Source organism: Leptodactylus fuscus, chromosome 3, assembly GCF_031893055.1.
Source record: "Leptodactylus fuscus isolate aLepFus1 chromosome 3, aLepFus1.hap2, whole genome shotgun sequence".
Classification (NCBI taxonomy): domain Eukaryota; kingdom Metazoa; phylum Chordata; class Amphibia; order Anura; family Leptodactylidae; genus Leptodactylus; species Leptodactylus fuscus.
Genome location: NC_134267.1, coordinates 106,726,650 through 106,747,686, shown reverse-complemented (window position 1 = coordinate 106,747,686; position 21,037 = coordinate 106,726,650). Strand labels below are relative to the sequence as shown.

The following is a 21,037-nucleotide window of genomic DNA, read 5'->3' as shown; positions in this document are numbered from 1 at the left end:
AGGAGTAGCCCTCACTCTACTCACTCACATTTACATATAGCTTTCCACTATATAACACATCACATTGTCTGTATCACTACATACACAATACAACACATCACATTGTCTGACACAATACAACACATCACATTGTCTGTATCACGACATACACAATACAACACATCACATTGTCTGTATCACTAGATACACAATATAACACATCACATCACATTTGCTAGCCCACCAAACTTTTTAAAGCACTTTTACAGTTTCACACGTCTGTGTCCGCCCAATTCTCAAATCACCGCAGACGAAGTCGCAGGTAAAAGCTAGTAAATATTAAACCAAAAAACATTGAGACAAACACAAAAATACTAATAAAAATAGAAAAATATTTTATTAAATGTCAATAAATAAAAAACAAACATACACATGACACAGGGGAACAACAAAGGACGGTCTACCACATAGTGGCAAACTAATACAAGAACCCTCTCACTAATGAGTGAGCAGAAAAAGACCCCCCGGTGATACCATAAATATGTATAAAGGGAATGTTATATATATCAAAGTACAAGTCAAAAAGAATCACATGTTAGTAAATAAGTAACACATACCCAGAGTCATATTGAAGTGTAAATGGTCACCAATCGGGGGGGGGGGGGGGGGATGCTGCACACCAGAAGTGAGGTTAAAGTTAGAACGCCTGACGTTTCGCCTGGTTGGCTTCATCAAGAGGCGTGCAATTAAAAGTCATCCTTGAAAAGATAGAGGGGTATCAATTTGTCATTAAAAGATGGGCTCTTACACTTTGATTTACATACAAAACTTTTTTTTTTGCACTCAATCCGATAGGTTCATCTGAAAATCACTTTGTATGCATGGGTGCTGCTATACTATTCCTAACAGGACAATGTATACTTTATGTACTTCTCATAAGGATGTAGCTATAGGGCTGTGGAGTCAGAGACAGGATCAGTTTTGAGTGGGGAGGGAACTCGTTACATAATTATTGAAATTGTATTATTAGATGTATAGTTTGTTGAACATTTACTACAATACACTATAATAGAAACTCAATCACTGTGCTTTAAAGGGGTTGTCCCATCTCAAGGATCCTATCTATACTGGTAGCTTATGTAAATTGAAGACTTTTCCTAAGTACATTGCTTTAGAAATGCTGCTTTGTTTTCCTGCTATGTGTTACCATAACCACAGACCTGTGAGATAGGACAAGTGACGTCACTCACTGCTCTGCCAACAGGACAATCGATTCAGCTAATTGCAGTTTGCTGATAAAGCTGAGTCTTTTATTTCTCTATGTAACCACACAGCTAACACCGAGTCATTCTCTACAAGAATGTGCATATTATCTGATTTGCATAAGTATTATGATACTTCGGCAAGGACGGGGGAGGGTGTGAATACAAGAAGTGAGAAGAAGAGAACAGGCAAACTGCTGAAACAGTGAGATGGGAAAACCTCTTTAACTAAATAAGAGGAGCTTTAACCCTTTCACTGCCAAGGGTCTCTGGAAATTATGCACCTCCGGTAGCCTGAGCAATTTTCACGTTTTTGAGATGGACAAATCAAACCTAAATTGCAACATTAGGGAGCCTTCACACAGAGTTACGCTCCGCTCATTCTGAACGTAAAACTCGTTCAGAATGAGCACGTAATACGCGCGTAATACATTGAAAGCAATAGGAGAAAAAAAGCCTCCCATTGATTTCAATAGGTAGTGCTCGTATACCGGCAACCCGTTCAAGTCAATGGGAGCCGGTTTTTACGTGCTCATTCCGAACGAGTTTTACATTCGTAACTCCGTGTGAAGGCTCCCTTTAAAAAAAAAATATATATATATATATATATATATGTATCTCTCTCTATCTCCAACCCCCCCCCCCCATGCCTATATATTTTCTAAAAGCAGACACCTGCAGCATTGTCAGAACGCCACTTGGTACTGTATACAAACAGGCACTTCATGCAATTTCGATTTAAAGTGAATATTTATTTATTTTTTTAATATAAATTCTTTATTTTTGAATAAATAAAAAAAAGGAACACAATGAAACAATCACAAAAAAGTAAAACAGGACCCGCGGACCGAGTCCACAAGAAGTGCCCTCTAAGTTACACAGGTTTTTCCCGTCTTCTTCTCCCACCTGTTGGCGCTGTGGCTTGGAGGAGGGAACACTCTTGCATATCTTTCGGAGTTGACCAGTACTGAGAGATTTTTGGGATGGTGTTCACAGGACCCTTGGTCAGATTTTCCAGACCCCTGTCCCAAAACCCCACCCCAAAAAATACAAAGACAATGTTAGGAAAATCGAGGGCAAACAGCAAAGAAAGAAGGGAGTAGAAGAGAGGAAGGGAAAAAAAAAAAAAAAAAAAAAGGGAGAGGGAGCAGCAGGGAAAGCAGGCACCCTCAGCCAACGGAGACAGGGACATGACCGGCAGCACTGCCTCAGCCAGGCAGTCCATGAAGGCTCCCCGGGCGTCCCGAAGAGACACCGCGAGGACCACCATACTCTGGGTGCCCTCCACCTTGCGGCTCCAATGGCGAAGAGAAGGGGGGTGAAGCGACTTCCAAAGAGCTGGGATACAGGCTCTGGCAGCATTAACAAAGTGTTGTAAAGAGGACTTACGGTAGGCGTGGAGTGGGAACTCTGAGAGGTGGAGCAGGAAGAAGGCTGGCGTACAAGGGACAGGGGTCTGGAAAATCTGACCAAGGGTCCTGTGAACACCATCCCAAAAATCTCTCAGTACTGGTCAACTCCGAAAGATATGCAAGAGTGTTCCCTCCTCCAAGCCACAGCACCAACAGGTGGGAGAAGAAGACGGGAAAAACCTGTGTAACTTAGAGGGCACGATACCACCTAGTCAAAAGTTTATAGCCCACCTCCTAGTACCACCGAGCTCTTGTGAGCAAACTCAAGGATCCTGATGCACTGCAAATCCTTGAAGGACAGAGCCAGGTCCGCCTCCCATTTAGCCAGGTTAAAGTGAATGTTTTATTTGAAAAAAAAAAAGCAAATAAATGTATATTAGTTGCTAAAAGCAGAAACCAAACAAAAATTTATATGCACCAAAGCTCCTAAAAATAAGAGTTCAACATGTGCAGAGTTCATTCATATCACTAAAGCCTACACCCGCATGCACTAGAACTGGAAGGAACAAAAATTTGCTTTGAAGCTGGAAATGTTAAAAAAGTATCATCCTATAAAATGTACTGAACCTTATATATTTTTTGAAAGTAGACAACCTGAAGATTAAAAATGTCACAATAGGTCATCGATAGCCACATACACCTTCATGCAACTTTGTGACAAATAATTTTTTGAAAAAAATGGACTAAAACACATTTGAACCTAAAACTCAAACTTCCTTAGACAGGAGGGGGGACAGTTTAGAGCCCTATATCTCAGGACTGGATGGAGCTATCATGATGGTTTAAGATTCATTTTAAAGATAAGAATCTCTTCTTTAAGGTCTTCATGATAGCACTTAAAGTTCCGAAGTCATTCACTGTTGAAAACGCTGTAGAGGAATTGATATCTGCAATTGGATCTCAATGCCAAATAGCGTTTTCAACAGTGAATCGCTCCATAACTATAAGTACTATTATGAAGACCTTGGTCTCATTTTAAAGATGAGATTCTTATCTTTAAAATTAATCTTAAACTATCAAGATAGCCACATCCAGTCCTGAGATATTGGCATTAGTAGGAAGGACGTATTAGCTACATCCTCCGCTACAGAAGTGCTACCCTGGGAGGACGTAGAGCTTCGTTAAAGGGAGTCTATCATTGTCCCAGGTTTCCCATAGTGCTGTAAATGCTCTTAGCAGAACAGAAATTATACTTTTCCTATGTTTCATAGCTCCAGGGATGCAGATTTTTATTCAAATGTGGATCTTTGAGTAAAGAGGGAGTTTTCTTCTATTACAGTGTTACTGCCCTGGCCAGGGGCTGTAGAGAAGAGCATCGCCACTGAGTGCTGTGTCAGTCAGTGTTAGGATTCTTTTTGTTCTGCCCCCAACTTGGTAACTGTACCCACTAAAAACCTGTCTGTGGTGTGTTTGGCTCATGCGGTGTGCAGTGCAGCATGAAATTGACTGGGTCTAAAGATCAGCGCACGTGCCATAGATTCACCAACACAGCCATATCTCCTTATAGAATGTAAGCTCTTGTGAACAGAGCCTTCACTCCTACTGTTTGATATGTTTATTTCTTTGTCACATTGTGATGGCTCATACTGATTGTTCAAGTGTCCTCTGATTTATAAAGTGCTACAGAATATGTTGGCGCTATATAAATAAAATATTATTGAGAAAGATGTGAGTGTAGCTTTGAAGTTATCACTCAATGTTATGTGTGATATCAAAGGGCCCAAGCTCAACCCAATTCAAGCACTGAATATGTTAGGGGTATCGCCCACCCTCAAGTCACAAGGCTGTCAGATTAATGGAAATCGGTGTCAAGCACTCCATGGCATGCTTTCCCCCTCCTCCCCACCACAATTTAAAGTTATTAAAGAGAACCTTCCAGGTCAATTTGAGACACTAAACCACTCCTAGACCCTTATGGACCGGGGATTTAGTGTCCCAAATCACCCTGTAATAAAGCCATTCGTGCTCAAAATAAAAATATAAAAGCTTTATATGTACCCTGATGCTGTACTCCCCGCACCAGCACAGTTCTTCACTGAAGTCAGAGGTGTATGCATCAGCTCTGTACCTCCAGCACTAGCAAATTTAAAGGGGTTTTCCGGGCAAAAATATATTTATTTTTTTTTTAAAAAAAAGGTTTGTTAGTGCTATTAATGAGTGCACTCAAATAGCTTTAGCGGTGTTTTCAGTTGATTTCTATGTTTCACTGGGAGCGCCTGGCATCTTCTGCATTTGTTTACAAGGTGTAGTTTCATGTGCTTCTAGCCTACAACTTCCATAATGCTTTGCTTCCTTCCCTCTCTCACTCACTACACATATTACTGAAAAACTATAGAAGATAGTAAAATTAAAAAAAAAAAAATTTTTTATATATATATATATATATATATATATATATATATATATATATATATATATATAAGATATATTAGAAAGTTGGAGGCATGGGGGACTTAATTATAAATTGTTGATTTATCCTGCACAAAACCTTTAAGCCAGGTTGTATGTCCTTGGCTTCAATGAAGAACTACAAGCACACCGGGAGCACCAGAGAGGAGCACGATGAGAGTCAGACTCATCTCATGGTAAGTATAAGGGTGCATGCACACTACGTAACGCCGGGCGTGTATGAGAGCCGTACACGCCGGCATTACGGCAGACTGCCGAACACTTCCCATTCACTTCAATGGGAGCGCTCGTAACAGCGGCGTTTACGAGCGCTCCCATTGAAGTGAATGGGAAGTGTTCGGCAGCCCTGCTGTAACGCCGGCGTGTACGGCTCTCATACACGCCCGGCGTTACGTAGTGTGCATGCACCCTAAAGGTCATGGATGGATTTAAAACAGACCGATTGTGAGACACTAAAACCCAGGTCTATAAGGACCTGTGGGTGGTTTAGTGTCCCAAATCAACCTGACAGGTTCTCTTTAAGGGAACTCTTCATATCACTCATAAGGTTAGGTCTACATGACAAATTTGGCTGCTTCTTCTTTTGTGCAAACAAACATTGCCGTGTCACCCTGCATTGCCTGAGGGTGTTGAGACTTCCAGTGACAAAACAAAATAAAAAATTTAAGCAGTGTTCAATCTTTTTGTGACTAGAAATCACAACACACTTGGGGTCACAATGCAACTCCATTCACTTATTTTAGTGATCAAGTCATAGGGTGACACTCTTTAGTTGTGCATCAGGAGTCATGGCCAAAGTTGATGTGGAGCCTTAGTCTTGCTGACTAGGAGCCAGGCCCCCCTCCCCCACTACTAGGGCTGGGTGATTAATCAACTTAACTCTCCCTGAAATGGCTTGTTTGACTCATACAGTCCTATGAAAAAGTTTGGGCACCCCTATTAATCTTAATCATTTTTAGTTCTAAATATTTTGGTGTTTGCAACAGCCATTTCAGTTTGATATATCTAATAACTGATGGACACAGTAATATTTCAGGATTGAAATGAAGTTTATTGTACTAACAGAAAATGCGCAATATGCATTAAACCAAAATTTGACCGGTGCAAAAATATGGGCACCTCAACAGAAAAGTGACATTAATATTTAGTAGATCCTCCTTTTGCAAAGATAACAGCCTCTAGTTGCTTCCTGTAGCTTTTAATCAGTTCCTGGATCCTGGATGAAGGTATTTTGGACCATTTCTTTCTACAAAACAATTCAAGTTCAGTTAAGTTTGATGGTCGCCGAACATGGACAGCCCGCTCTCAAATGATCTGAAAACAAAGATTGTTCAACATAGTTGTTCAGGGGAAGGATACAAAACGTTGTCTCAGAGATTTAACCTGTCAGTTTCCACTGTGAGGAACATAGTAAGGAAATGGAAGACCACAGGGACAGTTCTTGTTAAGCCCAGAAGTGGCAGGCCAAGAAAAATATCAGAAAGGCAGAGAAGAAGAATGGTGAGAACAGTCAAGCACAATCCACAGACCACCTCCAAAGAGCTGCAGCATCATCTTGCTGCAGATGGTGTCACTGTGCATCGGTCAACTATACAGCGCACTTTGCACAAATAGAAGCTGTATGGGAGAGTGATGAGAAAGAAGCCGTTTCTGCACGTACGCCACAAATAGAGTTGCCTGAGGTATGAAAAAGCACATTTGGACAAGGCAGCTTCATTTTGGAAACAAAAATTGAGTTGTTTGGTTATAAAAAAAGGCGTTATGCATGTCGTCCAAAAAGAAACAGCATTCCAAGAAAAACACATGCTACCCACTGTAAAATTTGGTGGAGGTTCCATCATGCTTTGGGGCTGTGTGGCCAATGCCGGCATCGGGAATCTTGTTAAAGTTGAGGGTCGCATGGATTCCACTCAGTATCAGCAGATTCTTGAGAATAATGTTCAAGAATCAGTGACGAAGTTGAAGTTACGCCGGGGATGGATATTTCAGCAAGACAATGATCCAAAACACCGCTCCAAATCCTCAGGCATTCATGCAGAGGAACAATTACAATGTTCTGGAATGGCCATCCCAGTCCCCAGACCTGAATATCATTGAACATCTGTGGGATGATTTGAAGCGGGCAGTCCATGCTCGGCGACCATCTAACTTAACTGAACTTGAATTGTTTGTCCAAAATACCTTTATCCAGGATCCAGGAACTGATTAAAAGCTACAGGAAGCGACTAGAGGCTGTTATCTTTGCAAAAGGAGGATGTACTAAATATTAATGGTCACTTTTCTGTTGAGGTGCCCATACTTTTGCACCGGTCAAATTTTGGTTTAATGCATATTGCGCATTTTCTGTTAGTACAATAAACCTCATTTCAATCCTGAAATATTACTGTGTCCATCAGTTATTAGATATATCAAACTGAAATGGCTGTTGCAAATACCAAAATATTTAGAACTAAAAATGATTAAGATTAATAGGGGTGCCCAAACTTTTTCATAGGACTGTATTTCTATTATTTAGTAGTGCTGCTTAGGGGCCATTAAATAGAACAAACCATTAGTCACCTCTCCCTGGTCCTCAGTTTCCAGAAATCTGTTTGTCTGTATACAGGTTCTCTGACATCACCAGTGACATCCAATTTATGTTGGGTGACTTTGCAGCCAATTACAGGCCTCAGCAGTGACCTCTTCACAAATGCCATGTGACTACTGTGACGTGCTTTATGTCAAGAGATAACTGCTGAGGCCTATAATTTACTGAGCAGACTTAGACCATTACAACTTGAGTGAGCAAATGCTTTAGTACCTGAGTTGAAAAACAGTAAAAAAAAAAAAAAAAAAAAGCAACATAGATTTGCCCCAATTTGTATTTATTAAATGTTTTATAACACAATATGGGCATATATGCACCTACGTGTTTAGGTAACCTTCTGCAGTCTGTCCACCCCAGGTGCCATCATATATATATATATATACTAGAGGGAGGACCCGGCTTCGCACGGGTATATTACATTTTATGTTTGTGTAGTGGCCCCATAAGAATTGTCCAATTTTGCACTGGTGTATTTTGTATGTGGTTTGTGTGTATGTCCATAAGCGTCATGTGATTATGTGTATCTCATTTTGGATGTCAGTGAAAAACCTGTGATCAGTTGTTATGGATACCTGGAGTAAAGCTGTATCTAATCCTTCCCCATGTAGTACTGTGTTTAGATGCAAGTATCCAATCCTTGTTGGTGTGGTACTGTTTGCAGATGCACATATCTAATCCTCCCCGTGCGGTATTGTGTGAAGAGGCGTGTATCTAATCCTCCAGTAAGTGAAACTGTGTACAGACGCGCATATCTAATGACTCTGGCGTGCGGTACTGTGTGCAGATGCGCGTATCTAATACTCTGGCATGTGGTACTGTGTGCAGATGCACGTATCTAATCCTCCTCTGTGTGGTATTGTGTGAAGAGGCGCGTATCTAATCCTACGGCATGTGGAACTGTGTGTAGATGTGGGTATCTAATCCTACGGCATGTGGTACTGTGTGCAGACGTGCGTATCTTATCCTACGGAATTTGGTACTGTGTGCAGACGCGCTTATCTTATCCTCTGGCGTGTGGTACTGTGTGCAGATGCACGTATTTAATCCTCCCCTGTGTGGTATTGTGTGAAGAGGCGCGTATCTAATCCTACGGCATCTGGAACTGTGTGTAGACACGTGTATCTAATCCTACGGCATGTGGTATTGTGTGTAGACGCACGTATCTAATCCTACGGCATGTGGTACTGCGTGCAGACGCATGTATCTAATCCTATGGCGTGTACAACTGTGTGAAGACACGTGTATCTAATCCTCCCGTGTGGTATTGTGTGAAGAGGCGCGTATGTAATCCTACGGCGTGTGGAACTGTGTGTAGAGGCGTGTATCCAATCCCCTGGCATGTGGTACTGTGTGTAGATGCGCGTATCTAATCCTCCCCTGTGTGATACTGTGTGCTGAGACGCGTATCTAATTCTCTGGCTTGTGGTATTGTGTGAAGAGGCGCGTATCTAATCCTTTGGCGTGTGGAACTATGTGTAGACGCGCGTATCTAATCCTACTGCATGTGGTACTGTCTGCAGACACGTGTATCTAATCCTATGGCGTGTACAACTGTGTGCAGACGCGCGTATCTAATCCTCTGGAATGTGGAACTGTGTGTAGACGCGTGTATCTAATCCTACGGCATGTGGTACTCTGTGCAGACGCGTGTATCTAATCCTATGGCGTGTACAAATGTGTGCAGACGCACGTATCTAATGCTCTGGAGTGTGGAACTGTGTGTAGACGCCTGTATCTAATCCTTCGGCATGTGGAACCGTGTGCAGACGCGTGTATCAAATCCTTCAGTCTGTGGAACTGTGTGCAAAAATGCGTATTTAATCCTCTGGTGTGTGGGACTGTGTGGAGACCCGAGTATCTAATCCTCTGGCGTGTGATACTGTGTGCTGATCTGTGTATCTAATCCTCTGGAGTGTGGAACTGTGTGTAGACGCCTGTATCTAATGCTTCGGCATGTGGAACCGTGTGCAGGCGCACGTATCTAATCCTATGGCATGTGGTACTGTGTGCAGAAGTGCGTATTTAATCCTCTGGTGTGTGGGACTGTGTGCAGACCCGTGTATCTAATCCTATGGCATGTACAACTGTGTGAAGACACGTGTATCTAATCCTCCCCTGTATGGTATTGTGTGAAGAGGCGCGTATCTAATCCTACGGCGTGTGGAACTGTGTGTAGACGCGTGTATCCAATCCCCCGGCATGTGGTACTGTGTGCAGATGTGCGTATCTAATCCTATGGCATGTGGTACTGTGTGTAGATGCGCGTATCTAATCCTCCCCCATGTGGTACTGTGTGCAGACGTGCATATCTAATCCTTTGGCGTGTGGAACTATGTGTAGACGTGCGTATCTAATCCTACTGCATGTGGTACTGTGTGCAGACGCGTGTATCTAATCCTATGGCATGTACAACTGTGTGCAGATGCGCGTATCTAATCCTCTGGAATGTGGAACTGTGTGCAGACGCGCATGTCTAATCCTCTGGAATGTGGAACTGTGTGCAGACGCGTTTATCTAATCCTATGGCGTGTACAAATGTGTGCAGACGCACGTATCTAATCCTCTGGAGTGTGGAACTGTGTGTAGACGCCTGTATCTAATCCTTCGGCATGTGAAACCGTGTGCAAATGCACGTATCAAATCCTTCAGTGTGTGGAACTGTGTATTTAATCCTCTGGTGTGTGGGACTGTGTGCAGACCCGTGTATCTAATCCTCTGGCATGTGATACTGTGTGCTGATCTGTGTATCTAATCCTCTGATGCGTGTATCTCAGTTTGGATATCAGTGTTGTATTGTGCATGTGGAGTGACCGTGTGTATTGCAGTTGGAATATGAGTGAAAAACTTGCAGGTTTGTATTGGCTAAGGGGGGGGCACTGTGTTGACCTAAGACCTTCCCATACACCTAATGTACCTGTGTGCCAAATTTGGTGAAGATCGGTCCAGTCGTTTGGTTCGCATTAGAGTACAGACAGACAGACAGACAGACAAGAATTCATTTTTATAAGATAGGGAGAGATATATATATATATATATATATATATATATATATATATATATATATATATATATATAGAGTTTCTATCTGTCTGTTCTTTTTGTGCGACCAAACAACTAGACTGATCTTCACCAAATTTGGCACACAGGTACATTAGGTGTATGGGAAGGTCTTAGCTGTCTAGGACGTATCATTCCTCAAATACAGGATTCCCCCCAAAAAAATGACCAGCATTAGCCAATAGAAGCCTGAAAGTCTTTCACTCATATTCAAACTGCCATATACATGGTCACATGTCACTTTATCAGCCAATAGAAGCTCGCAGGTCCTTAGACCTAGTTCACATCTGCGTCGGTAATCCGTTTGGGGGAGTCCACATGGGGACCCCCCCCAGAACAGACTACCTAACGCATTGGCAAGTGGTGTGCAGTGAAAGCACACGAATCCTATAGACTATAATGGGGTCTGTGTGCTTTCCACACAGAACATGTGGAAAGAAAAGTAGTTCACAATCTACTTTCCTGTCCGCATGACTCGTGCGGAAAGCACACAGACCCCATTAGTGTCTATGGGGTCCGTGTGCTTTCACTGCACACCGCTTGCCAATACGTTCAGTAGTCCGTTCGGGGGAGGGGTCCACATGCACACAGCTTTACCCAGCCATTTTTCTTCACTGCTGTAGGTCAGTTTTAAAGGGGCAAGGGGCTGTGGATTACACTGTTACACAAGGGTCACATACACATAGCTTTACTCCAGGCTTCCATAACAACCGATCGCTGGTTTTTCAATGATATCCAAAGATCTCAGATATCCAATGATATGATATCTGAGATACATATGATCAGATCATGCTTATGTACCAATGTATACTTGCAGGTTCTTCAATGTTGACATACACACAGCTTTATACCAGGCTGTTTTTTTCCCCATAGCAACCAAGCAAATTAGGACCTGTATTAGTCAATAGCAGTTTGCAGGTCCTTAAATATTCAGTAGTATGAAGTGTATCAGCCAATACCACTTCACATTTCATTTACCAGGTTTCCATAATAACACACATATATAGACTGTACCTACTGTATCCTGACTGCCATACTGGATGTCAGCATTCTAAGAAATTGAAACGTATTTAAACTACTCATGCCTCCAAAAAAGAAAACTGCAGTTGGATGCAGGATTCTTGCAGCAAAACACAGGGCTGCTGCTCAAGCTAATGAAAACCCTCACCAGTCCCAAGCACATCTTCAATTTGACAAGGCATGTTACAGACAACAGCGACAAAATAGACCAGTACAAAACTGGCCGATTCTTATGGGGCCACTACACAAACAAAAATGAAATATTCCCGTGCGAAGCTGGGTCCTCCAGCTAGTAGCTAACATAACTCTACTAACGTGAAAAAGTAGCTGTAGGGGATTTTCCATGCTGACCTGATTAATACTATGTATGTGTTAGAACACTAATATTGCATCAGCAAATGAATACATCTTTATCAATCAACACAGTTCATTACATTACATAATTACTGTTATCCCAGTTACCATATCACTCTGTGATCGTTATTCAATGGTTTGTTTTCTGGCAAGGGATCTACTAAAGTCAAAGCTCAAAGTCTGTGAGAACAGTCACTTACAAACTCTATACTTAGCATGTAGTACTGTACTTTTGCATTTTTTAAACTAAGTTTATTAACCTTTAATGTTTTAAAGGTTATGAGATTTCTACTTAATCCTGTTTACATAGCAGTATGTTATTGAGAGAGTTGAAAAGATAAAAAAAAAAAAAAAAAAAAAGAAAGAAAAAGGCACAAGCCGACGAAGTGACAATCCGGAGGAAAGCTAACCCCCTCTAAATTGGATATCAATTGCCCCAGAATTGGGGAATAGGGTGGGGAACTGTGCCAGATTCCAATTATGACATTCAGAATAAATCCTTGGATAAATGCCCCAGTAATATACCGTATATATGGCTTCTGGTGGCTACATCAGCTGATCGTCGTGCGGGCCAAGTGTCGGACACCAACTGGTTGGATAACAATGACCTATCTTGAGAATAAATCATCAACATGAAATATATTCAGATCCGGAACAACCCCTTTAATTCCATTTACAGCAAGTGGAAAACAAAGGTATTTATTGCCAATAATATATACACTCACCGGCCACTTTATTAGGTACACCTGTCCAACTGCTCGTTAACACTTAATTTCTAATCAGCCAATCACATGGTGGCAACTCAGTGCATTTAGGCATGTAGACATGGTCAAGACAATCTCCTGCAGTTCAAACCGAGCATCAGTATGGGGAAGAAAGGTGATTTAAGTGCCTTTGAACGTGGCATGGTTGTTGGTGCCAGAAGGGCTGGTCTGAGTATTTCAGAAACTGCTGATCTACTGGGATTTTCACGCACAACCATCTCTAGGGTTTACAGAGAATGGTCCGAAAAAGAAAAAACATCCAGTGAGCGGCAGTTCTGTGGGCGGAAATGCGTTGTTGATGCCAGAAGTCAGAGGAGAATGGCCAGACTGGTTCGAGCTGATAGAAAGGCAAAAGTGACTCAAATAGCCACCCGTTACAACCAAGGTAGCCAGAAGAGCATCTCTGAACGCACAGTACGTCGAACTTTGAGGCAGATGGGCTACAGCAGCAGAAGACCACACCGGGTGCCACTCCTTTCAGCTAAGAACAGGAAACTGAGGCTACAATTTGCACAAGCTCATCGAAATTGGACAATTGAAGATTGGAAAAACGTTGCCTGGTCTGATGAGTCTCGATTTCTGCTGCGACATTCGGATGGTAGGGTCAGAATTTGGCGTCAACAACATGAAAGCATGGATCCATCCTGCCTTGTATCAACGGTTCAGGCTGGTGGTGGTGGTGTCATGGTGTGGGGAATATTTTCTTGGCACTCTTTGGGCCCCTTGGTACCAATTGAGCATCGTTGCAACGCCAAAGCCTACCTGAGTATTGTTGCTGACCATGTCCATCCCTTTATGACCACAATGTACCCAACATCTGATGGCTACTTTCAGCAGGATAATGCGCCATGTCATAAAGCTGGAATCATCTCAGACTGGTTTCTTGAACATGGCAATGAGTTCACTGTACTCCAATGGCCTCCACAGTCACCAGATCTCAATCCAATAGAGCATCTTTGGGATGTGGTGGAACGGGAGATTCGCATCATGGATGTGCAGCCGACAAATTGCGGCAACTGTGTGATGCCATCATGTCAATATGGACCAAAATCTCTGAGGAATGCTTCCAGAACCTTGTTGAATCTATGCCACAAAGAATTGAGGCAGTTCTGAAGGCAAAAGGGGGTCCAACCCGTTACTAGCATGGTGTACCTAATAAAGTGGCCGGTGAGTGTAATTGTATATTTTTTACTTTTTTGATGAATTTAAAGTTACATTTTAGCTAACTTCAGAGAGATGCTGGCTTTTTTCTCTTCGTGAAAAAATTTAGGGGGCATTCACATGATGTAACGCGGCATTGATTCTGACACGTAAACTCGTGTCAGAATCAGCGCTGCAAAACAGAATCCCATTGACTTCAATGGGTTCCGTTTAGCGAGCGTAACACATTGAAATCAATGGGTTAAAAAGCCTCCCATTGGAGGGCATTCACACGTTACAGCGTGTGAATGCCCCTTTATTGCTAATAGGCAGTCATTTGTCAAGGGAATTTATGCTGCAGGTTTTTCGGTTTCTACTTCTGAAATGTGGAAAACGCAAAATTAATTTTCTTGCAAAAAAAAAAAAAATTAAGAAAAAAAACCCCAAAACTCGATTTCTGGCAATTTTTAACATGCTGGCGTTTAAGGAAATCAGCAGCAGACATGTCCAATGTTGACATGCCATGCAAAGGCTAGGTCAACAGTCTAAAATCCGTGGGGGTCCTAACTGAAGCAGAACTGCAGCCCCATCCTATGGATAGGTGATCAGTATGAAGAATAAAGTCCAAACGCTCTCTGCACAGATTAAATTTTGTAGCAAACTCCATGCTCCGTTCAAGTAAGGCTAGGTTCACACCTGCGCCTGATCTCTGCTCAGGAATTCCAATTCCGCAATCAGGACTTTTCACGCTGCATTTTTCAGGCGGAAACTGGACTGAAACCCAGTGGACCCCATTATAGTCTATAGCAGTGATGGCGAACCTTTTAGAGACCGAGTGCCCAAACTGCAACCCAAAACCCACAAAATTTTTGCGGAGTGCCAACACGACAATATAGACTTAATACTATGCGGATCCACAATTGCGGACAGTTACTGACCAAAAATTACAGTCATGTGGGGCTTTACAGAGCTTTCAATAATACAAACAACGTTGTACTGAAATGTAAAGGTCTCGGCATTTGGTACTTTGAACAATTAATTTTCACTATTTACATCGCACAGGATCTGTTTTATAGTTACCGTGTAATATTCTTACATCCTGTACTAATATCACGTCTGCTATAAAACAGATACTGTGTGATATAAATAGTGAGGGGACCCCAGACAGTATTATATGCCCTGCAGTGGGCCCACCACACAATATTATATTCTCCACAGTACCACAGTAGCCCCCCAGTGTTATATGCTCCGCAGTAGGTGTCCCCCCCCCCACAGGATTATATGCTCCACAGTGGCATCCACACACAGTATTGTGTGCTTATAAATAGCCCCCCCCCCCCCCCCAGTATTATATGCTCTTTAGTACACCCCCCAGTATTATAAGCCACCCCAGTATTATAAGCCCCCCCAGTATTATAAGCCCCCCCCAGTATTATACACTCCCCCCAGTATTATACACCCCACCCAGTTTTATAAGCCCCCCCAGTATTATACACTCCCCCCCCAGTATCATACACCCCACCAAGTATTATAAGCGCTCCCCCCAACATCATATACACAGTGAGCCACTCTCATACTCACCCCTGAAGAGCCGCCGGCATCCACCTTCTTGTCACTGGCGGCGCTGATGACGTCATCGCGCCGCGTCGGGGCAGAGGTCAAACTCTGCAGCCAGTGTAGGCCGCGGTCGCGCGATCCGCGGCCTACCCTGACAGCTTTCAGCTGTATGTGCATTTGCACATACAACTGAAGGCAGTGATCGCTCATCAACGGGGAATCCTGTACCGGATTCCCTGTTGGTGAGCGATCCGGGCGACCGCACGCGTGCCAGCATGGAGGGCTCTGCGTGCCCTCTCTGGCACGCGTGCCATAGGTTCGCCATCACTGGTCTATAGGGTCCACAAGTAACTGTTTTTTTTTTAATGGAATAGGTTTCCATTCTTCTGGTCCCTAAGCAGACCCAAAGAATGGAAACCCAGGCCTAGTGTAATAGCGCTTGCGCTGTAGATTCCCAGAAGTGTGCAATGAATTGGGCCGCTGCCATTCAGCAATACAGTGGTGGCTGCTATCTGACTGTAACTTAGGGAAACACTACACCTATACATTTTACCATACAAGTATAACAGCCATGAGATGAATTGCGCAGAAGTAACTATTTGTTTTCTTCCTTTATGAAGTGCCATTCTACGAATAAATGCAACCTTATGACCAGAATAGTGGCCCAGTGGCTAGCACTGTTGCCTTGCAGCACTGGAGTCCTAGGTTTGAATCCAGCCAAGGGGTTTGCAGGTTCTCCCCGAGTTTGCTTGGGTTTCTTCCCACACTCCAAAGACGTACTGTAAGCCCAATATGGGATGGTGTCGGCAATACCTCTGTAAGCGCTATGGAATATACAGACACTATATAAATAAATGCTATGATGTATCAGCTCTGGAGCCTATAGATTTGTGTAGGCAGCTTATATAGAGCATTCCCTCACTCACAGCCAATCCCAGTAATGTACTTATAAAGTTACTAGTTTTTTGCAGTATATTTTCCATTGACAAATGCCAAAACAGCAATTCACTTGTACCACTGACTAGACTGAACAAGGCTATGCAATCCACACTGTATGCAGCAAGCCAACTACAAAGAGAAGCGCTCCAATGTCTAGGAGTGTCTGTATGGCGTCCCCAGGTGTGTCAGGCTCTGAGCTTCCATGACACGACCCCACCAATACTACTGAGGAGAGGCTGCGGTCACACGAATACTACCGAGCTGTGGAGGTATTTCAAGGAGGGAGAAGGGGAGGGAGGACCAAGGAGGCGGCCCACAAGGCTGGCTTACCCCAACATAAACATTTGTAGCTTAGCCTCCCCCCTCCCCCAACACAAGTTCAGCAGCATCCCGGGCGTGTGCAGAGGAGGAGAAGGAGGAGGGAGCTACAAAACAGTGAACACACAAGTACAGCTGCACAACATCCCCATCAATAAGCTGACAGCAGCAGCCGCCCCCCGCATACATACATGTCTGTACCCCCACACACAAAGAGCACGGATGTCTGAGTGTACACTGAGGAGGACACGTCCTGTCCCCCACACACTCACTTGTGCTGACAATGTATACACACGCCCCTCTGCCCTGCCTCCCACCCGTGTGCCACTTACCCATCTTTCCTCTTGGCTTTGTAAACATGCCCGTAGGTACCACGACCCACTTTGCAACCTTCATATTCAAAGAGATCCTCCACCCGCTCCCGCTCTGCAGACAGCTTGCTCTTAAACTCGTAATCCATCCTCCTCGGCCGAGCAGTGTTTAACCCATCAATGCGCGGCCGCCGGGGCTAGCATGGAATCACTAGGCAGCTCTCCCTCCACCATTTCCTTGTTTTCCTTCTTCTCCTGCACACATAGACGCATGCCATGTACTTTTGCAGGCACAGCGCCCCCTGTCTTTACTTTCTCTTTCAGTGAACTAGGCTCTCGGATACAATGGGTTACTGCCCGCCCACAGCCTTGGCGTCTTGTATGTTGGGCGGGAACGGCGGGTCACCGTGTGTGCCAGGGCGAGCACCTGCGTGACTAGCAGAGAATAGCACCTCTCTGGCCTCAGCAGCCTAAGCTAGGACCTAGCTAGTAATAATGGCAGTAATGTCACAAGCACTAGAAGGAGTACATAAACAAAAATACAAAGTGGGTCCAATAAGGTTAGAAAGTGCTTGGCTACTCCATAGTCATTAGACCCCAAACAAATGCTAAGAATGAAGACACTGAAGCAACGCAGCCGTTACCACACCATCTTTCTGTGTCCCCATCACCTATTTGAAGCCATAGCCTGTCAGATAACCTGGAAGCTGTACAATTATATGGTAGCCATACAGATCAATGGCTGTTCTCCATCTGCCTCCTAGACAGAGGTCCCAAAAAAAGGGCTCTATCTTTATGAAGTCCATGTGTCATGAAAGATCACGTGGACAGGTATACTCAAACAGTGGAACCGCACACTCATATGTTGGACTGAGGTGCAAGCAGTAAATGGGTCCTCCGACCCTGTCAATATCCAAAAAAGAAATTATCTGCTGCACATTCTTGATTCAGTGATGAATAATCAAATATATTTATTGTGAAGTTAACATATGTTGATGCGCCATGGAAAAAACGGTATTTAGGTATAAATGAAAAATTGATCCAGTGTTAAGCAGGGACGTTTCGGTCACACATTGATCGGTTCATGCCAGATCAATGTGTGAAGTACAAGGAGCCTCCATGGCGTGGTATTCTCTTGATGTGAAAACTCCTTTTTAATATACAGTCATGGCCAAAAGTTTTGAGAATGACACAAATATTATATTTTCACATGATCTGCTGCCCTCTGGTTTTTATGTGTGTTTGTCAGATGTTTTTATCAAATACAGAAATATAATTGCAATCATATTATAAGTAACAAAAGCTTATATTGACAGTTAGAATGAGTTACTGTAGCAAGTTAATATTTGCAGTGTTGACCCTTCTTCTGCAGGACCTCTGCAATTCTCCCTGGCATGCTCTCAATCAACTTCTGGACCAAATCCTGACTGATAGCAGTCCATTCTTGCACAATCAATGCTTGAATTTTGTCAGAATTTGTAGGTTTTTGTTTGTCCACCCGTTTCTTGATGATTGACCACAAGTTTTCAATGGGATTAAGATCTGGGGAGTTTCCAGGCCATGGACCCAAAATCTCTATGTTTTGTTCCCTGAGCCATTTAGTTATCATCTTTGCTTTATGGCAAGGTGCTCCATCATGCTGGAAAAGGCATTGTTGATCGCCAAACTGCTCTTGGACGGTTGGGAGAAGTTGATCTTGGAGGACATTCTGGTACCATTCTTTATTCATGGCTGTGTTTTTATCCCCTTCCCGACATGCGCCGTAATAGTACGGTGCTGCAGGGAAGGGCTTCCCGCAAACCGCCGTACTATTACTGCGGATGCATGGTGCGCACACAGAAACTGTGTGCGCACCATGCACAGCGGGTGTCAGCCGTAATACACGGCTGACAATGCCCCGTAACACCCGTGGTCGGAACCGGGTCCGATCGCGGGTGTTAACCCCTGAGATGCCGGCGGTCAACATGACCACCGGCACCTCCGGGGTTTCAACACAATATGGTGGCGATCGGCACCCCCCGCGCCGGTTTCGGGGGGTGCCGGTGTTCGTAGGGGGCAGCCCGGGGTCTGATCAGTGACCCCGGGTCTTCCCCATCACTTACCCCGTCCTCGCACCTGGCTGATCCTGCCGTAAATGAAGCTGTCAGCCTGTGCGTCTACACAGGCTGACAGCTTCCTATACAATGCAATACACGTGTAACACGTGTATTGCAGCGTATCTCTATTGAAGCAGTGATCAGCCGATCACTGCTTCAATCCCCCAAGGGGACAGAAAAAAAAAGTGGAAAAAAAGTAAAAATAAAAAAGTTTAAAATAAATTAGAAATAAATAAAGCCCCAAAAATCCTTTTTTCCCCATATAAAATGTTTTATTATGTAAAATAAAGAAAAAGAGAAAAAAACATTACATATTTGGTATTGCCGCGTCCGTAATAACCTGAACAATAAAATTATAACATTATTTAACCCGAACGGCGTAAAAAAAAACGTAGAAAACCGCACAAAATAATGATTATTCACCACCTTTCCCTTACAAAATGTTCAATAAAAAGTAATCAAATGGTCAGATGAAAACCAAAATGGTACCAATAAAAAGCAGAGGTCTTCCCGCAAAAAATAAGCCCTCAACCAGCTCTGTCTAGCGAAAAATAAAAATGTTATGCCTTTCAGAAGATGGCGATGCAAAAATAGTAGATTTTTTTCCCTAAATTGAATCTTATTCTGCACAAATAGCAACGCATTAAAAAAAATCATATAAATGAGGTATCCCCGTAACCGTACCGACCCGCAGAATAAAGGTAACACGTTACTTATGCTGTACGCTGCACGGGAAAAAAAATAAATGCTAAAAAGTAATGCCAGAATTGATGTTTATTTTACATCCCACCCAGAAAGAGTTAATAAAATGTAGTCAATAAGTTTCAGGCCTCAAAATGGTGGCATTGAAAAGCAGATCTAATACCGCAAACACCAAGCCCTCATATGGCCACATTGCCAGAAGATAAAAATAAAAATCTAGCTTGTACAATGTGAAGACAAAAACCCCAAAAGTCGCCAAATCTTTAGGACATAAGTGGCTGCGACTAGAAGGAAATGTATAAGCTGTGCGAGCGTTTTCAGGGGACAGCCCATATTTAGAGCTTATGAGGAATAATACACCAGCGCTGATCCCCCAGAATGCCCCTCTTCCCCGTCCGTGTCATAGGAGCTAGTGGGAAAATAGAATGGGATTTGGTGTACCCAATTTACTCCGCACAACTTACACATTCACTTCGGGGTTACTAATGCTCACTACATCACTTGATAAATTCTTTGAGGGGTGCGGTTTTCAAAATGGGGTCACTTTCTAGAGGTTTCCACTGTTTTGACACCTCAAGGGCTTTGTAAAAGCGACATGGTGCCTGAAACTGATCTCAGCCAGATCTGCCCTCTAAAAGGTCTTTGGCGCGCCTTCCCTGCTGCATCTCGCTGTGCGTCCATATATTAGTTTACACCCACAAGTGGGGTACTATGGTAGTCGGGAGAAGTTGCATAACAAATTGTGGGATGCGTGTTCTCCTTTAACCCCTTGTGAATGTGAAAATTCTAGGGCTAAACGAAAATATTAGTAAAATAAAATCAAATTTGAAAATTTCACCTCCATTTTGTATTAATTCCTGTTAAGCACTTATAGGGTTAAATTACTAGGTATATGTTGTTTTGGCTTATTTAAGGGGTACAGTTTTGAAAATGGGGTGATTTATGGGGGGCTTTAATACAAGGGTCTTTCAAAACCCCTTCATAACTGGATTAGTCCCTTTAAAAAATGAGTTTTGGAAATTTCTTGAAAATTTTGAATATTGTTGTTTCACTTGTAAACCTTATAATGTTCGTAAAAAATAAAAGGGCGCCTAAAGTTTGATGCCGACATAAAGCAGAGATCTGGGACA

At 43.1% G+C, this 21,037-nt stretch overlaps 1 protein-coding gene across 1 annotated transcript in view; it reads right to left on the bottom strand.

Annotated features, from left to right (window-relative positions):
• The window catches only part of CDK19 (cyclin dependent kinase 19), a 130,693-nt gene extending 113,302 nt beyond the window's left edge, over positions 1 to 17,391 (bottom strand). The window contains exon 1 of the mRNA XM_075268151.1: positions 17,131 to 17,391. Coding sequence (XP_075124252.1) covers positions 17,131 to 17,258 — 128 coding nt within the window. The 5' untranslated portion in view covers positions 17,259 to 17,391. The remainder of the gene's footprint in view (positions 1 to 17,130) is intronic.
• Between the last annotated feature and the right edge of the window lie 3,646 nt (positions 17,392 to 21,037).